This window comes from Grus americana, chromosome 5 (genome assembly GCF_028858705.1).
Source record: "Grus americana isolate bGruAme1 chromosome 5, bGruAme1.mat, whole genome shotgun sequence".
In the NCBI taxonomy this organism is placed as follows: domain Eukaryota; kingdom Metazoa; phylum Chordata; class Aves; order Gruiformes; family Gruidae; genus Grus; species Grus americana.
Window position 1 is genome coordinate 53,824,114 of NC_072856.1, and position 24,321 is coordinate 53,848,434.

Below are 24,321 nucleotides of genomic sequence, written 5' to 3' on the forward strand. Positions count from 1 at the left end.
TGCTTATGGAAGGATGATGATGGTGCAGACAGCAGAACAGTCAAAGCACTATCCAAAAAAGTAGGGAGGGAGCGTATGTGCTCCAAACAATTGGCAGGCTGAGGGCCAGATCTGCCAGCCTTAATCCTATTAGGTTGTCGGTGAAGCTGATGGGACCTGCCAGAACTGAGGTACTGCACCACAAATAGGAGTAAAATATGGTTTCAGCTGCCAAGGTCTTTTGGAGGAGAGCGGGGTTAGTGAGCACAGAGGGAGAGTCTGTTCTCTAAAGCATGATCTGGAGAAGCAGTAGCATTTAAAGGCCGTGGAGAAAAAGGCTTTTAAGGAGATTACATCATAGCTAGCTTCTGTGTTAGCGCTTGGCTCTGGCATTTATCTTTACAATGGACGCTCACGTCAGCCACTGCCCTCTGATCTGACTTTGTCACATGTTTTTCTAACCAGCAGTCTCCTGATGAGACGCCGTTTCTCCCTCTCCATCTGATTCTCCCTCAGCAAAAAGGACGGAATTGTTTTTACCCCGATTAAATCACACACTATCAGTTTCTGACCCGAGCAAATGAGAATTGAAGCCTGTGCCTTGCAAGGCAGCCTCCTCCTCGCAGCAACGCGGTCATCCTGGAGAGCCTCATGGGCACCATCACATTTCCCTGCTCTCCACAACGTGGATCAGCACCAGGCTGGCCAGCACCGAGATAGTCCTAGTGACACCCCCATATAGTCCTAAGCGCTGCCTCCCCGTGAGAGCTGTCGTTCAGGTGAACCCTGCTGTACTTGGGTGGTCTGCCTTCCGAAACGCAGGAGTCGTCGATCAGGTTAATGGGTATTTGGTGCCTCTAAGAAACAGGTCACAAATGCCTGAAAATTAGCTGATAAATTAGTACCGTTGAATTTATTTTAGAAGGTGACCTGATTTCCAGAGGTGCTGAGCACTCGGAGAGCCAGGGTGCTTGAATGCAGATATACAACCTTAAGTTTAATCTTCTCAGTTTTATGAGATAGGCTTTAACTCTCTTTAGGCAGAGTGCCACGGTGGGTAGAGGACAGAAATTCCTCTCAGGACGTGGGTTCCAGCCTCAGCCCTCCCCCTTGTTTGTTGAGTAATTTTGGAAAGATCTTCATCCCCAGCCTCTGATTCTCCTTCTCCAGGAAGGGGACAGTAGTCCCAGCTTTCCATACTGTTGCAAGATGTAGGGATAAAATGTGCAACATAAGGCTGCATGTCAGTAGTGTTGTTACTCCTTTCCCAATTCTTTAATAAGCTAAATAGGGAAATTTGTAAGTACTTCATCTATATTTCTACAAGAACCAGCTTATTTCCCTGACCTTCCCGTCAACTACCTATTCAAGCAAACACAGCAGCAAGGCAAAGGTCTAGAGCAGAACAGCAGCAGCACGGCACCGACCTGGGGACAGTAATTCTCAGTTCTTTTGAACAGAGGCACCACTGAGAGGCACAGAGATGTGCCAGCACAGTACCATCCACTTCATTGCACAAACACACAGTCTGGCTCTCCAGCGGCGAGCGATGCACGCAGAAAGCATGGGCTATTCTTCAGCAGGGAAAATCAGTGCTGAGGATCATCTGCTTGGCCCAGCAAACTGTGGGACCCCATCACGTTACAGCAGTGAAAAGAACATCCAGGAGAAAAGAGGCCTGAAAACACTGAACATCCATGCTAAGTCTGCCTTCGCCATTTCAGCGCTCTGATACCTGAAAGCATAGTAGCATATTTCCACCAGTACTCAATAAGCACATGCACATGCACACGTACATACATACAGATATCTATATATGTCTCTCCTCCATTCTGCTTTGGCTGGTGCAGATTTCCTAGAGAGGATCTAAAAATGAGTATAATACACAGGGATGAGTGAACTCTCAACACTTTTAAGGATGAACTTAACACCTGTAGTAAGTGTCAAACCATCAGTCTTGCAGACCAAGTGGGTACTGCAGTCCATCCCCTGCCAGCGTGTCCCAGGTACGCCTGCCCTGCGGCCGCTTCTGTGAGAAGCTGGTTGGCCACCCCACGGTGTGAGCCTTTGGCTTCCTCGCTGTGTCTCCTAACAAGGTTGAAAAAAATCAGAAGCTTCTCTTTTGGTGTTTGCCATGGTGAGACCCTGGTCCACTGAAACCCACAGAGCTCAGTGAGCAACTTCAGCATGGGCAAGAGGAGGTTTGTTGCTATGCATCAAATGTGGAGACCTTTTCAAGCTTCTTGGGAAAAGGGCTACCTTTCTTTGCAGGCTTACAGCACTGGGCTCTGGGGTATATGACAGTAGTAAGGACCACATCCAAACTGGAAATCGCTGGGGACAGGAGATGCATTTTCCCACAGAGCTTTCCTCCTCCATCACATAGCCAACATCACCTCCCAGATCCACCACAGTCAGATAGGTATGAAGAGAAATTAGTTTTCTGGACAGTTGTCTCCTCCGGTCAAGCTGGCTTTCTTTCAGGCTGTTTCAGAGGCTATTTTGGGGCAGAAAATGGGCTCATCACCAGCTACCATGTCTTTCAGGGAGAGACAGGCTCCTGCATGGGGCAGTGCAGTTGCAGAGGACATCTCATTAAGAAGTGACTGACAAAGAGCAAAGACATGAGTAGAAAATTGGCCTTATCCTCCCTGTGTCCTCCCTCGTGACCTGCTGGCCACCACCCGCCTCAGGTCAGCAGCAAGGAAGTGCTTAGTAAACAGCACATAGAAAGCATCCATCCTCTCCATAATAAGGTGGAGTGGGCCACGGCTTAGGACACTTGCTGGGACTTAAGTGGTTTGGAGAGATCATTCAACCCCATCTGCATTTTTAGGTGATAAAAACCCTTAAAAAGCTAGCCCTTGATTTTACTGAGCCTCAGGAACCCTTGGATGAAATCCAAGCAAGCACTGTGAAGGCAGGTACAGCTGCATCTGTTAAGGTACTATGGTAGTGGCACCCATATGGACACTTTAACTATAGTGATATGCCTTTCAGGATGTTAATTCCCATATCAGCTGATACATGCTCCTTTGCCAGAGGTTTGCTGAAGCTATATCATCACTGACAGAGGAGAAATAAGACATGACATAGTGACGTTTTGCACTGTGGGTTCTTGTCCAGCCCCTCAGGCTGCCTCCTTTCTTTCACTACCATGCAGTGATGGTGTGGCCGTAGGTTCTGCCTCTTGCTCCTGGCAAGGTGAACACCATGTCCTCCTTGCTGTGTGGTGGTGAAGCCTCCTCTTCAATGAGTTGTAGGACAGGACATAACATCAATTCTGTAGTAATTACTGTTCACTTTTGAGCCTAAAAATAATAATAATAATCTTCAGTGCTTGACATCCACTAGTATCAAATCCAAAGTTTAAGAGGTGAAAAAAGACCTCCATTTCAGTTGACTCTCTTGGGATTTCCCAGCAGGTCAGTGGCAGAGGGAGAAGCAGCATCCTGGACTCTCTTTTCGCCATTCCCTACAGGGTGGGCAAGATGCCTCCTTTGTGGGAATCACAGTATGTCACCATCAAGTCTGCTGAAAGCTTATCCATCTTTCAGCTCCTGCAGTGAACGGGCCTCCAAAGGAGGGATGACACAGACTGAAATTCAAAGAGCTGAAATATGATTTCGGAAGTCTAAGCTCCTACATTGATGACCAGTCTTTTGCCAGAGAATGATTAATAAGATATCTCAGGGTTGGCAGATTTAATCCCACAGAACGACGACAGATTTTCTTGGTATAATGTTCTATATATAGATCAAATTAAGGTCCAGATCTGCACAACTTCTTCAGGCTGCACAATATTCACATGAGTGGTCCCATCAAAGTCACAGGCTATGAAATATAAGTAAAATTCCGTGCTACTGGTATGATTAAGATATTATCTCTTAGATCCTTTAGTGGCTTTTTAAAGAGCTCAGGAACCTCCAGATAAAAACAAAGATTGGACAAGTCTCACAGCTTGTAGCTGAAACTTTCTCAAAATTAGTTCCTCTTCAGGGAAGGCAGATACAAAACCAGCTTCAGCCAACTGCAGACTGAATTTCCTAACACAGGTTGTGGAAGACTTGGAAATACTTGGAATATTTTCCTAATGTGTTAGTGGCGGCAGTTTCTAAGGCACCAGTTTGTGTCCATCTCTGAAAAATTAATGGTTTGCCTGTTGGGCAGATATTCTGTGGAGAGAGTGACTATAACAGGCATATACTTTAGAATGGTAAGTACAGATGGCTTTAGGGAGTTCACTTTACAAAGAAAGCCATATTGCAAATCATATGTCTGAGTTTTAGGGAACAGCTGGCTATGTAACAGATACTTCTGTTAGTGTATGGCATCTATATAAACATAATCCTCCTGTTCGATATTACAGAATTTATTCCTTGTATCACTTCAATGGCTCAGTTGTTGCTGGAAGTAAGGGTTATCACTTAAAAATGTCCCTGAGGAGACCAATTAATAATTTCCATACCTAGTGCAGTCAAGTTCCTTTCTCAAAATGTATTCAGGTTCAACTTAAGGGAAATAAAATTGATGACCCACCCAGAGTAAAATGGAACTGAAACGTGAAATGCCTTCCAAACCAGGGGCAAATTTAATCCTAATAAAAATAAAATTACATGTATCAACTGATAAATTTTCATGCAGTGTCCATAAAATACAGCATACTTAAAATGGCAATTACATCATGTTAACACATCAAGTAGCTTCACCATGCCAAATGCCCAACACAAAGTCCTCTATCACCACTCAGAGTACATTGGTAACTCTCTGAAAGCTAAAAGACAAAGCACAGGCTACCTTACAGTCACAAAAGCAAGCAAATTGGTTACTGGTTGCTGTCTGCACCTTCCTCAGGCTTTACACAGAGGTTTGGACCTGCACAGGTAGGGGAGATTTAGCAGAGATCCTGCTCACCATCACTCCCTACCGAAGCCTACAGCAGTAGACAGCCAGCGCTGAAGAACGATGCTCCACGAGGCTGAGGTAGAGCACCTGCAGCCTGCCAAATCAAACCCAGGGTTAAACCTAACCCTCCCTTTGCTCCATTAATAGTCATTTCCTTTGATAGTGGCTATGAAATAAGATTAAGCACTGCTTCCAAAAGGAAAGCAAAATGTCCAGGGATGATTCATTAGAATCTGCTCCATTGGTAAAAGTCCAGTCTAATAGCAGCAGTGCTCCTGGTAAAAGTCCAGTTTAATAACAGCATTTGTCAAGGAACAGATTTTTGTGTAAAATATTTCTAACCAATGAACTGATGAAATATCAGCTCCATTTAAAAGATACTTCAAAATTATAAAACGATTCATTTTAATAACAATTAGGTATTAACAATTTGCTACTGTATATATGTGGTTATAATGTGACATGATTTACTAGTGGAAGTGCTAAACTAACTTACATAATTATTAATGACAGTTTCTGGCAGTGGCATCAGTTATTAACCTGTGTTTGTACTATATTAATGGACACTGTGTACTCACTTTGGGTTAACATCCCAAATGTCCAGACTGCTGTTTCCTTCATCTGCTATGTCAACTTAAAAAACCCTACCCATAAGTTGCAATTACACGGGCAGTGCAACACCTTTATGTCACGTTTGCAACAAAGACAATACACAAAACCATTACAAGAACATACGTTTCTATGGGACCGCTTGAGCAAGGTCGGCTGCTTAGCCTTCCTGCTAGAACAGCTTGTGCCAATTAAGAGTTTACTTCTGACTCGTCGAGATGAGGCACAACTCCTTCTGCCAGGGGCAGGGGAACCTACAATTACTTGTAAATCAGCAGCCTCTGACTCATCAGTAACTTCACTGAAGATTTGTTATCTTCTTAATCAGTGGAATGGTAGGCATGTACAAATGGACTGCCATCCACGCAGGGAATTAATGTCTTCAGCTTAGCCAACTCCTTTTGCTTAAAAAATAAATAAATCAGACTGTTGGGATATGCATCTCGGAGTAGAAAGGACTGTTCTACTGCAGAATCAGTTTAATATCTAATGCTTCCTTTTTCAAAATTAGACAATACTTCTAATCTATAGATAACAGAACTCCCACTGATTTCTGTACTGCAAAATCTAGCCTGAGGCTCTTACTTTTAAATACTTCAAAATGTATGAACGAGTGCATTTTCAAGAGAGTGGATTTTTCCATAATATGGATTTATTACTGCATGAAAAATTCAAAACAAATCTGCAAGGTCCCAGAGCAGGGGAAAGATTCATCACTTGCCTAAATAAAAATTAGACTTGACAAAACATTTCAGAACTTATTGTGGTGAAAAACTCAGAATTGGGAAAGCAATGGAAGCTGTGACTGACAGCCTGATCTAACCAGTGTTTTACAAAAATAGAGTTTACAAGAACACAATATGAGATGTTAGGTGCATGAATGATAGCAGAATCCTATCATGAAAGTATTAGCATGAACCTTTCCAGTCTTACCTGCTCTCTAGTCACTAATCCAGCTCTTCAGACTTAACATAACATCCTGGATGTCCAGATGATTTCAAACTTTGTATTTGATTGCTGCTTAAGAAATCTCCTCACCCTAAATAATTTTCTCATTGCAACTGGGAGGTGAGGACTTGCAACTTTTATTCCTACGCCAGAAATAACTGTGCTAAATGCAAAAAATATTAGGATTTTGAAGTCTTTATGTCTTTAGTGATAAAAACACAAGTGCCTGCAGTTGGAGGCAGGAAATCTAATCATTGCATTTCTGATTTAGGTGGGTGAATTCTGCCTAAATCCCATCTTGGATGCTTAACGATTTGGTTCACTACGCTAACAGAGAAGGTAGTGTCTGTGATGTGAAAACAACACGATGGGGACCTGGACTAGACTCTGATGTGCCATCATCCCTGACTCCAGGCTGTGGGGCTCGATTTCAATTTAGATTGGAAAGCTGCAAAATTGTACTGCCAGTTCTTAGATTCACAATTCTCCAGAAAAATGAAAGTGTAGCTGGGAGAAGACAAGAATTGAATTTTGGGTTTGCTTTGTAAATTATAAACAATGCTCTCACACAAGACTGTAATTCACAGTATGACAGCTGTGTTACCAAAACTGAAAGGGCTTCCCTGTTTCAGCATTCTGCATGCATTAAAAAAAAAAATCACTGTCTAGACCAGACTTGTGGTAAAACAATATTCCCTCACAGTAGCTGTCATTACCATAAATGTCTTGATGTAGGAGTCGATGTGCCCCCTCCCCTTTTGGTGCTACTGTAGTTCTCTTCCATCACCGCTCAGTTTTTGTAGTCGCTATGTTGTATGAAGTATGGATGAAAACACCTTCCCCATATTGTAGAACAAAACCACCCCCATATGTTCGCTAACAAATCCTTTGGGCATCAGCACTGAGGATAAATTAATCTGAGACTCCTGCCCAAATACCTCAGAACTACTCAGAACCAGTCCTTCTGGCAGAAGGGCTGTAGGTAAGGGCTGGTCCTACCAGCTGAGTCCTTAGGGTCAAAATTGCATCGGTGGCACCTTTTTGGAAAGGTGCAAAGCACTCACAAGACAGAAGGTCTACCCAAATAGAAAGAACACCAGAGCTCTGAGATGCTCAGCCCGTATCGCAGGAGCAACATCAGACTGCTTGCAGCAAATTCTTTGGCACTTCATGTTTTAAAACATGTGGTGGCCTCCAGGAGGATTTCAATTCAGTTTTGCAATCACAACCTCCCCTCAATTCCTGGAGGCCAATCACAGACCTCTGCCAAGGACAAAGGTCCTTTTGGCATTGTATAGGCAAGCACATCAACATCTGTACCCAGGTAGTACAAGAGGCGATGTGGTGAGCATCAGCACCATGCTCAGCTCTCCTGCTTCAACAGTCACGTGGAGACACTGCTCAGCATGAGGCTCAAACTCATCCTCTGGATCCACACTGGGTCACCCTGTCCTTTCTACTGCCAGCATTTAGGTTGTAGAAAAACCTTAGGAAAAACCATTTCTTACTCTTTTATGTCCCAGAGCCATACATTTTTTATTTCTACAAGTTCCTGCTGCGAAAGGCTATGTTGTTAACAGCCAGCAAGCCAAATCTGCAAATTTTAGTTGCTTTAAAACTTACTGAAAGTTTGAGAAGTTCCAGACTGTTCCTGTACCTCAGACTCCTGCCTATATACACACATTGTGACCATCTGTCCTGAAAGATCTGAATGTCCTTAGTTTTCCTACTTGCACTGAAGGGACCCTGCACACTTTCTGAAATTAAGCTATACATCTGTGCTCCTATAGTTGCCAAAAAGTTGCGCCTTTCCTGCAGTTGGTCATTTTTATTTTGGCATTTTCACCAGCCCAAATAATTAGTTAATTAGATGCACTATCTCCAAAGATACGATTTCACCTTGAAAAACAAAATCATACAATTACAGCCTGGAGATTAGAGTCCTCTGCAGTGATGTCATTCACTTCAGCATTGCGCTGACTTGATTGTGCTTTATCTCACTGATAGCTCAGGGCAAACTTTCACTGAGGTCAGGAGCTGTAAAGATCTCCCTGTGTTCCTATGTGCAAGCGTCCAACGAGTGAGAGGTTGGTTCACATATCCAGACTCAGCTGTACTAGTACAGCTTGTAATGATCTCAGATAAAAACTTTTATTTAATTTCCTCTTCTAAATTTTTACTGAAGCAATGTTTGACTGGACACTTCCATCATCCAGAGACGGGCTGGCAGTACCATGGACTCCTCGTCCAACACGGGAGATGGGTAGAGCAGAGATAGCAAATGTTGCTAACCAGCAAGTGAGGAGTTCACGCTGAACAACCTTTCTCTTCCTTGTATCATTTTGCAGAAGTCACTTCTGAAATGGTTTATCCTCAAACCTCACACAGGTTAAAACTGATACTCACTGCAGTGGATGTCTAGCTTTAACCTTTTCCTCTTTTGAAAGCCTAGCTTCTACTTCCAAAGCCCTCTCTTCTTTGCAATGCCCCTGGAGAAACCTGCGTGCTCACAAAGTATTTAAGGGTTGACAACAGCAGTATTTTAGAGTTCGAAGGGTCAACATCATTTGAACTAGCTTAATCTCATGGGTCTGTGAAGCTGGGTTAGAAATGCTGCCTAAACAAGTACTCTATCCACCTTGTCTTAGTCCTGGCTGAAATCCAGAGAAAAGGAGGAAAGCAGATGGGGGAAAAAAGAAACAATTAAAGGCCAGATTCTGAGCATCTCTATCTCCTTTAGGTCATTGCAGCCATATCTAGGGAACACACTCAATTTCACTGAAAGTTCCTCCTTTCTTTGCTGTCAGCATCTAAGCTTTGTTGGCCTTAGGCCCTTCAGAGCCTCATGAGCCTCCCCTTCACTTCATCAACTAGCAGTTTTCTAGGCATGGGGTAAAGAGCAGGCTGCTGCTTGCATAAGGGGAGTTACTGTGGAAACATCAATATGCCAGACCGTCTGGAAGAGCTGCTACTGGCTCAGTGACCATGTCGCCTGACAGTCCCCACCATCCCAGTTACTTCTAACATGGGCTGGCGCCCCTCTCCTTGAAGACCCTCAGTAAGGTACATGTCTATACTGAATAAGGCAGCAGTATCTCAGTGGGACGCCAACAAACTGCACCTGGAAGGAAGCTCAGGAAACTCAAAACTGAACTGCTCCTGAGGAAGATCCACATGTCCCACTTTACAGAAAGAGACAAGGCTGAACTAGCAATATTGAGAGAACCAGCATCCACAGGGACCAGCGTGGCTGATCCTAGCCTTCACTTAGATACCATAAAGCAGACGGATTCACTGGGCCAGACCAGGAGTCCTCCGTAGCGAGGGGGAGGCACATGGATATGCTGCTGCGGGGAAATGTCCCGTGACGGCTGCAGAGGGGATGAGTAAAGGCAGGAACAGGGGTTGGATGGGACATGGGAAATACCAGTGGTCTGTGTAGGAGTTAGAAACATGGGAGAGGAGGCCTGGGGTGATGGCCGAAGGAAGACAAAAGCAGCCTGTGTTTCCTTCCCTGGGGCCTGGAGTTCAGGTGACAGAATTATTCCCTGAATTCACCAGTCCATAATTTTGTTATCCATGTTTGAAAATACGTGGGCTACATGATCTAATTTTATTTCCCGTATTCATATTGTTGAATGAATGATATACTTCCTCCTGGTGCACTGAAACACACCCCACACATTCCTGTAGTAAATACGTGACTATAACAGTGAGGTGCCTCCTATAGCCTGGAAAGTTGGTGCTTCTTCCATCGCTCATGTATTTAGACTGACTGCTAATTGTGTGTGATTCTACTCATTTTCTGTGGAGGGAATTAGCTCAGAGTCAACACATTTACCAGTAGTTATACATGAATTCTTGAAGTCACAATATTTAAGAGATTTTATGTAAATCTATCTGCACCCTGTCAATATTGAAATGTATTAAGAGACACTAAATGCACTGTAATTGTTCCTGAAAGTCCTCAGTTGTCCTCAACCACAATAAAAACCTTGCAGGGATTGATTCAGCTGCTCACAAACAGTTACCCAGTGCCATACATTCAAGTAGGGATTTAAAAGACATGTAGACATGGTGCTTAGGGACATGGTTTAGTGGTGGACTTGGTAGTGTTAGGCTAATGGTTGGACTCAATGATCTTAAAAGTCTTTTCCAAGCAAAATGATTCCAAGATTCTAAGGGTAGTAACTGGATGGACAGGAATTTTGTACCTATTGGCTTTAATCATCAGGCTCAAACCACAATAGCTGCTTGAGAAGGACGTAGAGATGATCTAAACCTCCAACAACGTTCAGTTTGATTGCAAAAAGAGCTTTTAAGGACAATGCCTAGCAGGCTGCAGCCTTTGGTAGCTCACAAAGCTCTGAGAGCAATGCCAGCATCTTTATGAAGTGCCTCATGGCGCAGACACTGTACCTTGTAAAGGTAAAAAACTTGCAGCTCCTGGGCTGCTGCTTTTTTGTAGAGGTCTTTCCAGTACTTAACTTTAATCACTTAGAAAGTGCAAAGTGCAGGTCTAGCATCAACCACTTAATAATAGCTTGTCTTGTCCCTCTACTGCCCTCTCTTCTGAATGCTGTTTAAAAGTGGTGTCTATAACATCAATATTTAACCACGAGGCTTGCTCATTCTCACAAGGATGGGGATTGCTGTACACGTGGGCTAAATCACAGTGCCTAGACAGCTGATAATAATGAAAGCGTCTTTCAAGATGAGGCACTTGATTGCTACTCTAAAGCTTATTGGTGAAAGAAATGTGTAATCTATTTTTTTTATTGCATTTGAAATGAAATAGCTTGTTTAAATATTAGTCATCTGGATTTATATAGCTCATTTTTAGAACTGGGTTAGCACCTGGCAATCCAGCCTGAGTAAGCATCAGGCTATCCCAGCCACAGGCCCTTTTAATTTCTCTTTCCTCTCTTTGCAATGTGTGACAGACTTCTTTTTTTTTTTTTCTGATATGATTTCCTTCCCACTTCATGGGAGACAAATCCACGCACTCAGACCAGCTGCCTGACAGCAGCCCGGGGAGGGGAAGCAGCCTGGCAGCGGTGCTCTCCTCTCGGTGCAGCTGAGCAGCCAGGCTGGTCCCTGTGCCGACACTGCTCTGCCACTTCTCCTGTGGGTAAGAGCAGCTCCCGCAGGGCAACGGGGTACCCCAGGTACGAGAAAGCAAAGTGGCAAAAAGTGCTTTATTTTCTGGCTGTGAGACAAAGATCAAGGGAATTTTCAATATTACTGTCCATGACATTTTCCTGAACATTGAAAGAGATTTTTCCTGCTATTGAAAAACCTTCATCTCTGTTTTCCAAGCTGTCTTTGTATTTCCTTTCCCAAGTGTTTCACTAGTTTTTTTTCCTGCCTTTGCCTTAAATTTCTGCAGTGTGGCACAAATACAAAGCACGCTCCTGGCAGAAAACACACTGCAAAATTCTGCCTGTCCTCTGCCCGGCTAAAAGCTGTACAGAAGCATTCTTCGTGTCTTCTGCACATCTGGGGATGGCGCTGATAAAGACAAACAGCCAAATGATGCTACCTAATGATTTCTTTTCCCTTGGGGGAAATACTGAGAAGAATAACAGATATACTTTGCAACACTGTTCCCAGGGGAGTTTATCTAAGCGGGGAGAAGAATTAATAGGCAGCCTTTTAGGAAGAGACAAATTTGCAAAAATATAGAAGCATTAAGGAGATTTGCTGGGATATCAAGTACCTGGGACCTAAAAGTGGCTGCGCAGAGTCCAGCCCACGTCCCTGCACCCACAGCCAGCACGGGTAGCGCCGGCGAGGTCCGTCCCACTGCAGCAGGACTGCCTCTCCCCATGGGGACCACCGGCACAGCTATCAGTCTCCAGAAATGATCTGTGTGTCAGGGATCACAGGAACACCGATGTGGAAGGAAGCTGGCTGAGCTAGCCAGCAGGAACTGTGGGCACTGGGTGTGCCGGACATGGGGATGCACGGCTGGAAATTAGGAGGAGCTTGGATGGGCTGCATGAGGTTTGGGAGCACTGATTTGGATGAAGAGAAATAGATGAGCCTTAGCCTGTATGTGTATTAGTGGGAAAACTGCTCGCTTGCCATTGACTCCCGACATGCCTCTGCCTTTTGTTACAGTTGTAAGCAATTAAAAACCAGCGAGCCTGACCTCACTGCTATGGTAAACCAGTAGAGCTATGGTGTCTTGAAGACAATCAAACCTGCAGGATGGTCTAGGCAGAGTGTTTGAATTTTTGCCTGCTTACAAATTAATTTGTCTTGGAGCACCTAGACCTCCAAGGTGCACACCTGGTGAAACAGGAGGTCACGTAACTCAAGGGGAAGCACAGCGCTATGTCTCTGTAGGAAAGCATTTCCTACAGCCAGGGCATTAGGGAACCATTTAAAGCTAGGGAATCATATATAATACAATGAAAGGAGGGAATTTCTCTGGCTTTCCTCCAAAAGCCAAGCATTATTCATTGATCAGAAAACAGATCTCCATCTCTACTGAGAACATTTTTTCCTCCATTTGCTAAGTGGAAAATGATAAACGAGCTAGCTGTGCCCTCTCCCACATCCTTTCTCCTTCCGTCTGTCCAGGTGTCCCCATCGCTTCACCCTCCCTCAGCGCACCACAACCATACCAGCAGCTACTTACTTGGCACCACTAGCAACCTCGGGGGCGGTGGAGGTGGAGGAGGTGGTGGCAACAGCGGAGGTGGCCTGCACTGGCAAATTTGCTGGCAGCTCTCTGTGACTTTGTCTGCTACAGGCTTGGAGCATGACTTCTGGGGCTCACCCTGAGTGATCTGTGAAGAAACAAGTCATTGCATGAGCAGCAGAAATTTTCCATGAATGTGTTTCTTGGACTTGAGTACCCAGCTGGCACCTCAGACCTGTAGTGAGAACTGAGCTCATGTTCCTCACTAAGGCCACTTCAGGGAGGTCTCTTCTTTACATGGTTCCCATTTTTTGGGTTTTTTTTACTTAACATCTTCAAAACCTCTTTCCCTGTGTCAGATTCAGTTGAAATTGGCCAGCTCTTTTCTGAGTTATTATGGGGTAAGGAGAAGGCGGGTAGTGGCAGACAATATGATTGCGTAAGCCTTCTTTCCTTAGGAAAGCCATCTAGCAGCGTGCATTATTCACAGGGTCATTGCTGCAAGCCAAAGAGCTAATAAAAATTACAAGACAGTTAGGGTCAGGATTATGTTCATTTTCCTTATGTCAGAACTGAAAGCCGGAGGAGATCTCTCCTCTGCTTTGCCAGCCTTGCTTTGATGTTCAGAGAGCATTTCATGGAGTGTTTCACTTCCCACCAGGAGGAGTGGGAGCCCATATTTTACTCATCTGCGGACTACAGCCATGACACTGTCAAAATGGAAATGCCACAAACTGTGACTTGTAGCCTCCGTAATCTGCAATGTGGGCTAGTAATAAAGCTGAAGATGAGGCATTGCAGAACCCAAGTGTAGGCATCGCTTGGCGATGGAGAATGATTTAGCCAGTATTGATATACAATATATTCAATAGCTTGATCTAGTCATGACAAGGACCGTTTATTAACAGCATATTTTTCTTACCATCAGTAATAGTTACATGACTAGAGATTTAAGGAATAATCAGTAAAATTCCTAATCTAATGCTACAAAATGAAGAGGAGTAAGTCTCTAATGAAAAGGAAATTTGCGAAACATCGCAGGAGCTTCTGAGAGGTGTTAACTTCAGAGGTCTCTAAGCCAGCTCTTTCTGAATGGACTGATACTCAGATGGAAAATACTGGATACAATTTTAAGGATACAAAGCCTAAACGATGAATAAGCATGTTATCTAACAAGCACTTTGAACGTAAGATTAAATGTGCTTGTTGAGGCACTGGAACAGGCTGCCCAGAGAGGTTATGGAGGCCCCATCCCTGGAAGTGTTCAAGGCCAGGTTGGATGAGGTTTTGGGCAACCTGGTCTAGTGGAGGGTGTCCCTGCCCATGGCAGGGGGGCTGGAACTAGATGGGCTTTAAGGCTCCTTCCAACCCAAACCATTCTATGATTCTATGATTAAGATCAGGAGACCACCTGGGACAGACTTGTGTCTTTCTGAAGCTAAGGATAGTTATGCTAGCATTCAACTGTTGCCTTGTACAGTGTGGTCTTGGGCAAGTTATTGTCCTTATAGTTTTGGCCTAACATCATCTTCTTTAATTAGCTCTTTTCCACGACGTGTTGGTCATTATAAAGAGGATGTCTCATGCCATGCTTTCTGACCTGTTTTAGGCAGGCCTCTTCTGCCTCCCTGCCTATCCCCAGGGTCACCCAGGGTTGCTGCCTTCCCCCTCCTCTCTCCTGCCCAAGCTTTGCTTCCCTTCCCCTGCCAGCTACAGGCACACAGTCTGTCTCCTCTCCCCTTTCAACCCTTGCCCCCAGCCCACAGCATGGCCAGAGAGCCTCTCCCACCACCCACAGCTGGGCACCAAGGGTGCTGTGCTGCCTCTTGGCTGCAGGAAAGCCGCACACAGTCATTTCATGTATTTCTGGCCAAAAAGAGAGACGTGGCTAATTAAAACAACATCACTGCACAAAGGACATGTTCACATGCGTAGGAGGTTTCTAAATGCAGAAAGATGCATTACTCTGGCCTCAGGGAAATGGAGGTAGGGCTTTGTTGATTAAATATTATAGAGACGGAGGAAAGAATAGAAGAGACTATGCGTAGCTGAGTTGGAAGGATGGCTCGGCACAGCACAAGTCAGAAGGCTCGGTTCTTTAAACAGCTTGTCAAAATCTATTACCAAACGTAGGGAAAAACAAATCCAGCACAAGTGCTTTCCAACTTTCCCCTTCGCCATCAGGTAACAGTAAGAGGATGGTTAAAGACCATCCCAGACAGCTTCCAGGAACTTACACAAACTCTCTGAATGCTCTAATGAATCAAAGTGACTCGGCTTTGTAATTCCTTACGGCTGGTAATAAATCTGTCTGCTAAGCAGGCTTATTTATTTTTAAATTAAGTGATCACAAGCAGCAGCATATCCTCCATACCGCTTCAGCTCTTCCAATGCTATTCACAGGGGTGTTAGGGTGTCTCCCAAGAGGAAGAGCACCCACTCCATGTGGTGGCAGTGGCACACCTGGGGTACCTCCTACTTGTACTGGTGTGACATCATGTACTTTGCTAACAGAGGAGGTAGGGCAGCATCTCTCCTCTGGCCTTGGCAGCTGATTAGGAAGAAACTATTAACTCCTAGCTACAATTATCATTGCCTACCTAGTTCCCCGGTTGCTGAATCCTACGGCTCGCTGCTCCCTTGTGGGAGCCAGTGCAATGAGAGAGGGATAGAGACAGGGCAGAATAACATTGAGCAGACCTGGAGCCAGCTCCATTTGCAGACCAGAAGCAGCTTTGTGTATCTAAGTCTGAAGACAGTGCTGGTATGGAAAAACTACATTGACTTATTGCTCTAACTTAATATCAACCAGAACCAAAGGCTTTCTCTGTCTTTTTTTAGAACTATTGACTGCTTTAAATCCCTGGAGGCCCTCCTACCTTAGGCTGGTAATAGAGCGTCCTCAGAAACCAGTGGATATTTTTCTCAACTACTTTGCAGACAAGATTAACCCTATACATGCCCAGCCACTCCCTGCTCCTGTGTACTTTTAAAATATTATTTCTGGAAAGGAAAAAAAAAAAAAGTTGCTTTGTCTCTCAATATCTTAGTCTGAACCTTTATCAAAATTCCCCATGATCATTTTTAAATGGCTGGGAATAACCGACATTCAAAACCATGGGCTTTATCACCCGTTTCCTGTCTCTTGTCACTCAGTAAAATGTCTGGTTGTTAGAAGATACCTGTAGGAACACAGATGTTACTTTGCCAGGGGGTTGTCTTAGAGGGTTAGTTTAAAATAACAAAGATATCTTAAGTTGGCTGAAATCTGGCAGGAAAAGGAAAGGCATGAATTGAGGTTGAGGGCCTCGAGGAGGAGAGAAATAGTCAAGGACTGCTGCAAGAAGATTAACTAACAGTAACAAGATAGAATTAAGAAAAAAAGAAAAGACATTTGGATCCTTTCCAAGAAAAAAAAAAACCCACTGTTGATGTCTATTAGTCTTCTTATGAAAGGAATGAAGGCTATTACTTGTGTCTTCTAAAGGTAAGCAGAACAAATCACTAGAAAATATGCTTTAGGGAACAATCTTACTCTGGCAAAGGATGATGAAATAAATTACTCCATGTTTCTTTCTTACTGTCTGCAATTCAAGGTAAGCTGCCTTTACAGGAGATGGCAGGAACAAAAAGGCATGTTGAAAGACCCTAATCCTTCTCTGGCCAGGTCTGCTAATTTGAGTCCAGCCTCAAACTTTACTGCTTGTTTGTTATGCCAGGCACAACCATGGCCCCAGAATGGCTTTGGAAGCACTTTGCAGGTAATGACTAACCAGACACCCGCCAGGCTGCCAGGCAGTTCGTAGCACAGAGGTCGCCTTGGCAAAGGGTCATCACCGGAGATGGACCACATAGGGCTTGCTCCCTAGTTGTTACTTCTGCACCTTCCAGCCATTCCTCCAGGTACTGAAGGTGCCATGAACGTGTATGCCCTCAGCCTGCCTAAATCTTGGTTGCTTGTTTGGCATGATGTTTTCTTAAAACACTCAGCAGTTGGCCAGTTTGGACATATACATTGCCTGGACTTTCAAGCTGATGCATTTTTTGCCCTGCTCTGAAAAGACATAAAGAGTCAACTTTATGGATTTGTGCATTTCATATGAAGATGCTTTGCAAAAAAGGACAAATGCATTTAAATAGTAATGGAAATTAAAATCTGATCCACAAGTGTCCAGGGAAAAGCAAACAGAAAGTGGTAACTGGTGGTTTCCTTTCACAGTCTCTCTGTTGAAGTTTGTGCCTGTGACGTATTCCTTTTCAATCCAAGATTGCCTTCAGAAACAGTGGTCCTAGTTCTGCTTTGCATAGAGTGGAAGAACAAATCTGCATGTGGTCAGAGCTGTTTAGTATTTTTGTAGAGTCCCATGGGGTTGCAGCAGCCCATGAGCATGCTCTACAGAGTGGGATGGGAAAAGAGGATTAATACAGTCCCCGGAGGGTGGCCCTCTTGTGACTTTTTGAATCAGGTAAAAGGGGGAAAGCTTGAAAAGAAAAGCACAGTTGACTGAAAAGGCACAGAGCCCTCTAAAAGCTTGCTGATGTGGCAAGAGCTTTGTCTCTTGGAAGCAGTCTACAGATATGAGATTGCAACGCCACTGCGTAAATCCCAGGACGGCTCTGCATAATTCACATCAGAGTTAATCCAGATCCATGTTTATGAAACCAGAAAAAACATGACCCCGCTATTTTTCATGACACTTACTGTTCTTTTCTTTAATTATGTCAAAAGCTTCAGACAGAATCATCCCTTCCTTCTTGTCACAGCGCCGGCTACGATGCTAATAAGCGGGTTTTAGTTTGGGGGGTTTTTTAATAAAATAAATGCTTCTCCTCTGATTAGCATCTGACTGATTCTCCTAAGTGCCTCAAGGCAGGCCCTGAGGAGGGAATGCAAGGATATGGGAGGGAAGGCCATGCCACCCATAAGTCATCACATGGACGAATGGGTCAAGAGGGGCTGGGAGAAGAGATGTGAGAAAACATGATGGCTGCCTTAGATGGAGCAGGGGCAGGGGAGCGACATGATGGGACATTAGTGGATTAGTCGAGCAGTATGGCTTGTGAGACTTTGAAGATAAGAGCAAGGATTATGACTCAACATGGGGAAAGGAGTCATGGGAAAGATTCAAAGATGAGGGAGTTTCAGTCACAGGAAGGCTGGCATGCCGGTGAGCGCTCCACACCTGTCCTTCCCATTGGTGCCTGCCAATGGGAGCCTTAAATACATCCTAGTTTTGGGAGAGCTGGAAAAAAGCTTGAGTATGAGCAGATTTATTGATTGTCCTTACACCGAACAGCAGGTAATAGCACAAGTGTAGATGAAGAATGGGATAATAAAACTTAGAAATTATTGCAAGGAAAGGCTGGGCCCCTCAGCTTTTGCATTTCTCAGAGCCTGTTTCAATTCTTATAGACATAATTATTTTTGAAAGATTGGCTTAGATCACCTGAGCAGTTTGCGAGAAAAATGTTTATGCAAGTTTGGGGGTTTTTTTTGTCTGCTTGATTGACTAACTGATTACAGGAGAGAGGTTTCAGAAGGCTCCTCTTTTCACACAACTGTGTTTCCCTGAAAAATGCAGTTACAGTTTTAAGTTATTCTTAGCTACCTGAATACTTGAGCAGGACAGCAGGAAGGTAGTGCTGGCAGAGATTTTTATGATGGGGGCATTGGTTTCAAGGAGGTTGTTTTTGTTGTATTTCTGTTCATTTTAACCTGTAAGGAGCACAAATCCTCTTTGTCATTCACGGCAAGAGCCAAGATGCTAAAACAAACAACATCTCTGTTTAATCTCTTGGGAGTCACTAAGTTTAGAACAGGGAGTAAAAGATCTGGAGTCTCCACTGTGTTTTCTCCAAGAAAGAAACTGCAATTGTTCTGTTCTTGAACAGCACTTGGCTGGCTCATCAATCACTCCTCTGAAGACATATATTATAAATAAACTTTAAAATATCAAAGTGACGCATTTGAGTCGAGCTTTGCTGCCGTTCTGATTCTCCGAACTGGATGGGCGCTCTCCCTTACTGTATACTAATTTCTTCCAGTCCATCTTGCTGGTCACCCCACATTACAATCAAGGTCACACAACATCACAGCGTCGGAGTTGGCAAAAGCTGATTCAGCCCTTTACCCAGAGAATCCTCAATTCGCAATCAGCATCGAAACCCCAGAGCAAAACATTACCAAAATTAAACAGCCGGAGCATCGCTCTGTGCATCGCTTCTTTCCGTGCATCTTGCCACCTACAGCAAAATGCGCTTACAAACCCTCTGGCTGCCGGCGCGCCAAAGAAAGTCAACTACATCTTGCTCAGACAGACCACATCGAGTTCAGCGCTCCCGGGGGAGCGGAGCCGGCCGCCCATCCCTTACACACGCCGTCCCGCAGCAGCCGACAAGGGGGGGACCGCGCCGAGAAGAGCAACAGCTCTCCCTGCTCCGGGGGGCCGCCTGCGCGACCACCGCCCCGCCACCACCCGCCTGCACCAGCCCCCTCCCCGCACTGCCGGGGGTGTCGGCCGGGGGGCTCTGCCTGCCGCCCCCGCGCCCCCCGCCCCGGCCCCGCCGCCCCCCGCTCCCTGCATGCGGGCGTGCGGGCGCGGCGCAGCTCCGGGCAGGCGCGGGCGGCCCTACCTGGACGGAGCCCCAGAGCGGGTGGAGGGCACAGTGCAGCAGCAGGGAGGGCCAGCAGCAGCGGAGCAGCCCCAGCAGCTCCCGGAGCAGCATCCCTCCTGGGCGGGCGGGCGGGGGCGCGGGCTCCGGGCGACCTGGGGAGGGAGCAGAGCGAGCCGGCAGCAGAGGCGTTGGCTCGCACCCATCCCCGGAGCGCGACTGTCCCAACTTTAATTCTGGAGGGGAGGGAGGGAAGAAGGGAGGGAAGGAGGGGGGGAGGGAGGCAGGGAGATGGGCGGGTGGGGAGGGGAAAGGGTGGTCGGGAAAACCCAGCACTCTGCAAGTCCCGGCTCCCTCAGCGGGGAGACATGCCTCCACCCCCGCCCTGCCCGCCTCCCTCCCTGCCCGCCCCGCCGGCTCCCCCTCCCCGGGATGCTCCGCCGGCCGCCGCCGGCAGCCTGCCCGCACCGGGGGCTCCCCGGCCGGCGCTCACCGCTGAGCCCTGGGCTCCCTCACACCCCGGGGGGGGCGGGCGGCGGAAAAAGTTTGGAGCCGGGCGCGGGGGTAGAAGGGACGGGCGCTACCGGGGGCGCTGCCGGAGCCGGCGGGGAGAGGCGGGGAGAGCGGCGTGGCAGCGCAGCCCGGGGATTGCATCTCCCCCCTGCCCGCCGCTGCTGCAGTGATTTTTCAAGCCCATCGAGGCAGTCCCTTGCGCGCTCGGCTCCCCTCGGCTCTCCCTCCCTGCCCGGGCTCTTCCCGACGGCGGCTTCCCTCCGCTCGGCCCCGGCGAGGCTGGCGCAGGGCGGGGGCGGCTCCCGGGGCGGCTCGGGGAGCTCCGGAGGGCCCGAGAGGTGCCGCCCCCACCCCCCGAGCCCTCCCGGCAGCCAGGAGCGGGGCCAAGCCAAGGGGGAAGCGAGGGACCAACCGGCACCCCCGTGTCCCGGAGGAGCCTCATCCCAAATCGCAGCCAGTTGGGGTTTGAGTTGGTGGTTTTGGTTGCTTTTTATTTGCCCCAGAGTGACGCGAGGGCTTGTGCTGTGACAGGCGGGAGCTGCCGGGTCTGTGCCCCCAGCCTGGTGGCTGTGAGATGTGATAAGGAAGACGCTTCGTGGCATTTGTATTTCTGTGTAATAACAAAGCATGCGGAAATGTTTAACAGCGCTTGTGGGGAAGTGGATAAAGGATCCTCTAATATAAAGGCACCGCAGCCTGGCCTCCCTGTGAATAGGAAACAGGAGAAATTCAAAGATGAAGAGTAGAAAATCGGAGATGAAGATGGTTTCACTTCCAGCGAAGCAGTTAATGAGCAAACCAGCTGCTCTTTGAATGGTGGCCGTTACTGCAAGTTGGACTTGGTGTGTATCAGGATGCCCATAAATGTCTGTTGTTGGGTCAATGGCACTGAGGTCCTGTTTTCAGTGTTTTGAATGCGGTAAGCAAATGGGTTTGAACAAAATGTTGGGCCTAGAGTTTACATTTCATACCCAGAGATGAATGAGTTTGAGGATACTGATTTTAGCTTTTCTTTGTATTTCTGGCACCCACTGCGCCAAGTTTAATAAACAGTTTCATAAAAACCTACTCAGTGAAGCAGGAGTGGAAATACATTAACCTCTCACATAATACAGGGCTAAAATTCTCTTTTCAAACCACTGTTATAACCAACATATCTCCATTCATTTCAGCCCCGACAGGCACTGGTTTAAATGTCAGGACTATCAGGCCCAGCAACACCTTACAAATGAGAACAGCGTAGTGGAATTTAATGGAGTTACACCTGAGTGGAAGTAGACCCATTGTGGCTAGGCATTTATTTGTAAATCCCTGTCTCGTGGGTATGTAAGGGCAGAATACAGAGAGACACAGACATTACAGCCTTAGGTATAGGCAGTAATTGTACAGCAAATATATTTTCTGTAATGATGCTGAAAAAGATGGCGTCCTTTTCTATAAGTCTACTGTGTAACATGCAGTGCTTAATATATTGTGCTCATTCAATTATAGTTTTAGTGAGCTGGAGTCACAAGAGACAGCAAAGCTTTTCAGGCTTTCTGGTGATTTCCTGAAGGTATTTCAGCACTTGGTCACAGTACAGAACATAATAAATTGCACCATCTGTATATATAGTTCTTGGTTCCTGACAGAATGAGAGATAAGGCTTTAGGCGTTGTACGCCAAAAAATACAACACAGATTTCTTTCAGTATTTACAATGCCTTAATGTCAGAAGAACTGTGGATTTTCCTGCCATTAGCGATTGCCCAAGTAGCCGTCTCAAAGCGTTGTTCGTGCGGTTCAAAGACAACCCAGGGAACTGAGGACACAGGGCCAAACTCGACCCGCAGTTGCACGGAAGCAAGTGCAATCAAGGATATTGTTCTAACACAAACAAGGGCAGAGTTTGGCCCAGGTAATCAGCATCTTTTCTGTTTTGCACTGGTAATTGATAGTTCCCTTGGGGAAATGATTGGACTGCGGATATATTAAAGCCAGTGTTTGGCCCCAGTCACGCGGTCCACAGAGAGGCGTATGTCCCATTAGACTGAATGGCTGAAGAAAGGGCCCTATTCTTGTCCACATGATACCAGTGCTTTTCATTAATTGCATTGACTTCTATTCTGTAGTTTCTATGGAGAGAAAATAGAGTCCAGGAATTTTTCCCACTTAGAAGGAAGATAAATGATATGGTGCTTGTAAGACTGCAGGCCCTGAATCAATGACAGCCTTGAAATATGTTTTGCTTAATAACACATTAAGTGTTCTGTAGCACCAGGACTGGTGTGAGGAAGAACACGATGATTTGTCTGCAGCAGTCACAATACTGAAGTGTTGAGATGGATATTGGCTAGGGCTGCGATCCCTGAACCAGAAGCAGGATTTCCTGGGTTGTAGTCCCACTAGTAGCCACAACTTCCTCTGCTACCTCGGGCACATTTTTAAAATTACCTGCACCAGGTTCCCTGCCTGTCAAAACAGCATGGCCAAATCCAGCTACGTGAAGGCAGCGGTGCGTTTGGTGGCAGAGGCAGTAATGGGGTCCTGTCCTCCAAGATGTTTTCAGCACATCACAGAAATCAGGAGCAACGCCAGATGCTTCACTGGTGGGATCAACACAGGTCCATGCTCTGGCACAGTGCTCTGGAGATGAAAAGTGCCTTCTAAGTCAGTGTCACAGCTCAAAATAAAAACTTAAGCTGCTCGAAAAGATTTTTTTCTTTGTTTTCAGCAACGTACTGCACAAACAGCATCATTCAAGCAGTCGCAAAAATTTAAGACGAATATTAACACTCAGCAGAATGATGACCATTAGTCTTCTTCCCTTTCATCTTTGGTTTGATTATTAGAGAAGAGTATTTATCTTGTTTGCTTTGTGTTGTTTTTTTCTAAACAATTGCTGATAATCAGAGCAATCATGATTAACACTCCAATACAGCAACTACTCAGGAAACATTAGTAAGGTCTGCAACACTGATTAGCTGTACAAACAAATATTATCGTACTCCTTTAATCTAAGTAGCTGTAATGGTTATAATGGACTCTAAGAGGTTATTTATTTTGCCAGTATAGACTGAGTTTACAACATGTATTCAAGTGCTCAGAGGGCACAGGAGAAGGCTCTCTTCCAGGCTGATTTGTCGAAACTTCATTAAAATCAATAGATACTCACCAATCTGACTTCAGGTAGAATTTGTCCCTATGTCTTCCGATACATCGGAGTAGGCCTTTAGCCAGAGCCAGTGGCAGAGGAAGTGAAGGTGACCACTTCTCAGGCTTTGTGGTCAGTCAGGCCTAGGGTAGGAAGAACGCACTTAAGCTTTTTTTGCTAATGACATTTCTGGATGTGAGTCAATGAACTCAAGAAGAGTGCCCGACCTGGTGAAACACTAGCCAAAACATAAACAGAAAACATTTCAGCACTGAGATTTCAAAGCCTCCTGCAGCCCAAAGGCACCATCTCTCTCAGACTGATTTTTGGTTTTGAGTGTAGAATACCATCAACAGGCAGGTAAATGTACAGCATTGCTGCACTTTGAACATTGGCTTGCACTGAAAATATTCTTGGTGCTATTCTTTTAAAGTTATTTTTATTGCTCCATATATCTAAAAGGTGCTTTCAACACATGAAAAGCAAATTTATTGGTTTTGGATTTAAAGTGTCTACCCAGGAATCCACACCTTATTGCGAATTTTTAGGGGATCACAAATTAATAAAGGTCACAGCAGCAGAAACAGTGGAGGAATTTGCAGTTCTCCAAACAGCACCATTAGTTCTCAGGGAGGGGAGAGGGTTCTTCTTGATGATCCAAATTATTTTAAAGGACGCAGAAAACCACCAGGACCTTTCATTGTATTTACACATACAAACAACAGATTTGATTTTTGGAAGACTTGATCGTTCAATTGCTTGATAATTCCAGCTTGTGTGAAAAGATTCCCAACTTTGAGCACATCCAGAATAAATTGTCAAGACAAATGATTTTAAAATTTTCATTATGTTAAATTAATAGTTAATCAAATATTGAACGTGGGTTTTAGGTTATGAAAGTGTCAGAATTTCAGTAAGTGCTCTTCAAGTTTTCTCCTAGATAAATTTGGGCTATTGCACTGCATCTGGAAAAC

General features: G+C 45.5%; 1 protein-coding gene across 1 annotated transcript in view; it reads right to left on the reverse strand.

The window, feature by feature from the left end:
• The window catches only part of PRIMA1 (proline rich membrane anchor 1), a 55,169-nt gene extending 35,267 nt beyond the window's left edge, over window positions 1-19,902 (reverse strand). The window contains exons 1-2 of the mRNA XM_054828320.1: window positions 19,724-19,902; window positions 13,088-13,238 (exon numbers count right to left, since the gene is read on the reverse strand). Of these exons, the coding sequence (XP_054684295.1) occupies window positions 13,088-13,238; window positions 19,724-19,816 (244 nt within the window). The 5' untranslated portion in view covers window positions 19,817-19,902. The remainder of the gene's footprint in view (window positions 1-13,087; window positions 13,239-19,723) is intronic.
• Window positions 19,903-24,321: the final 4,419 nt, after the last annotated feature.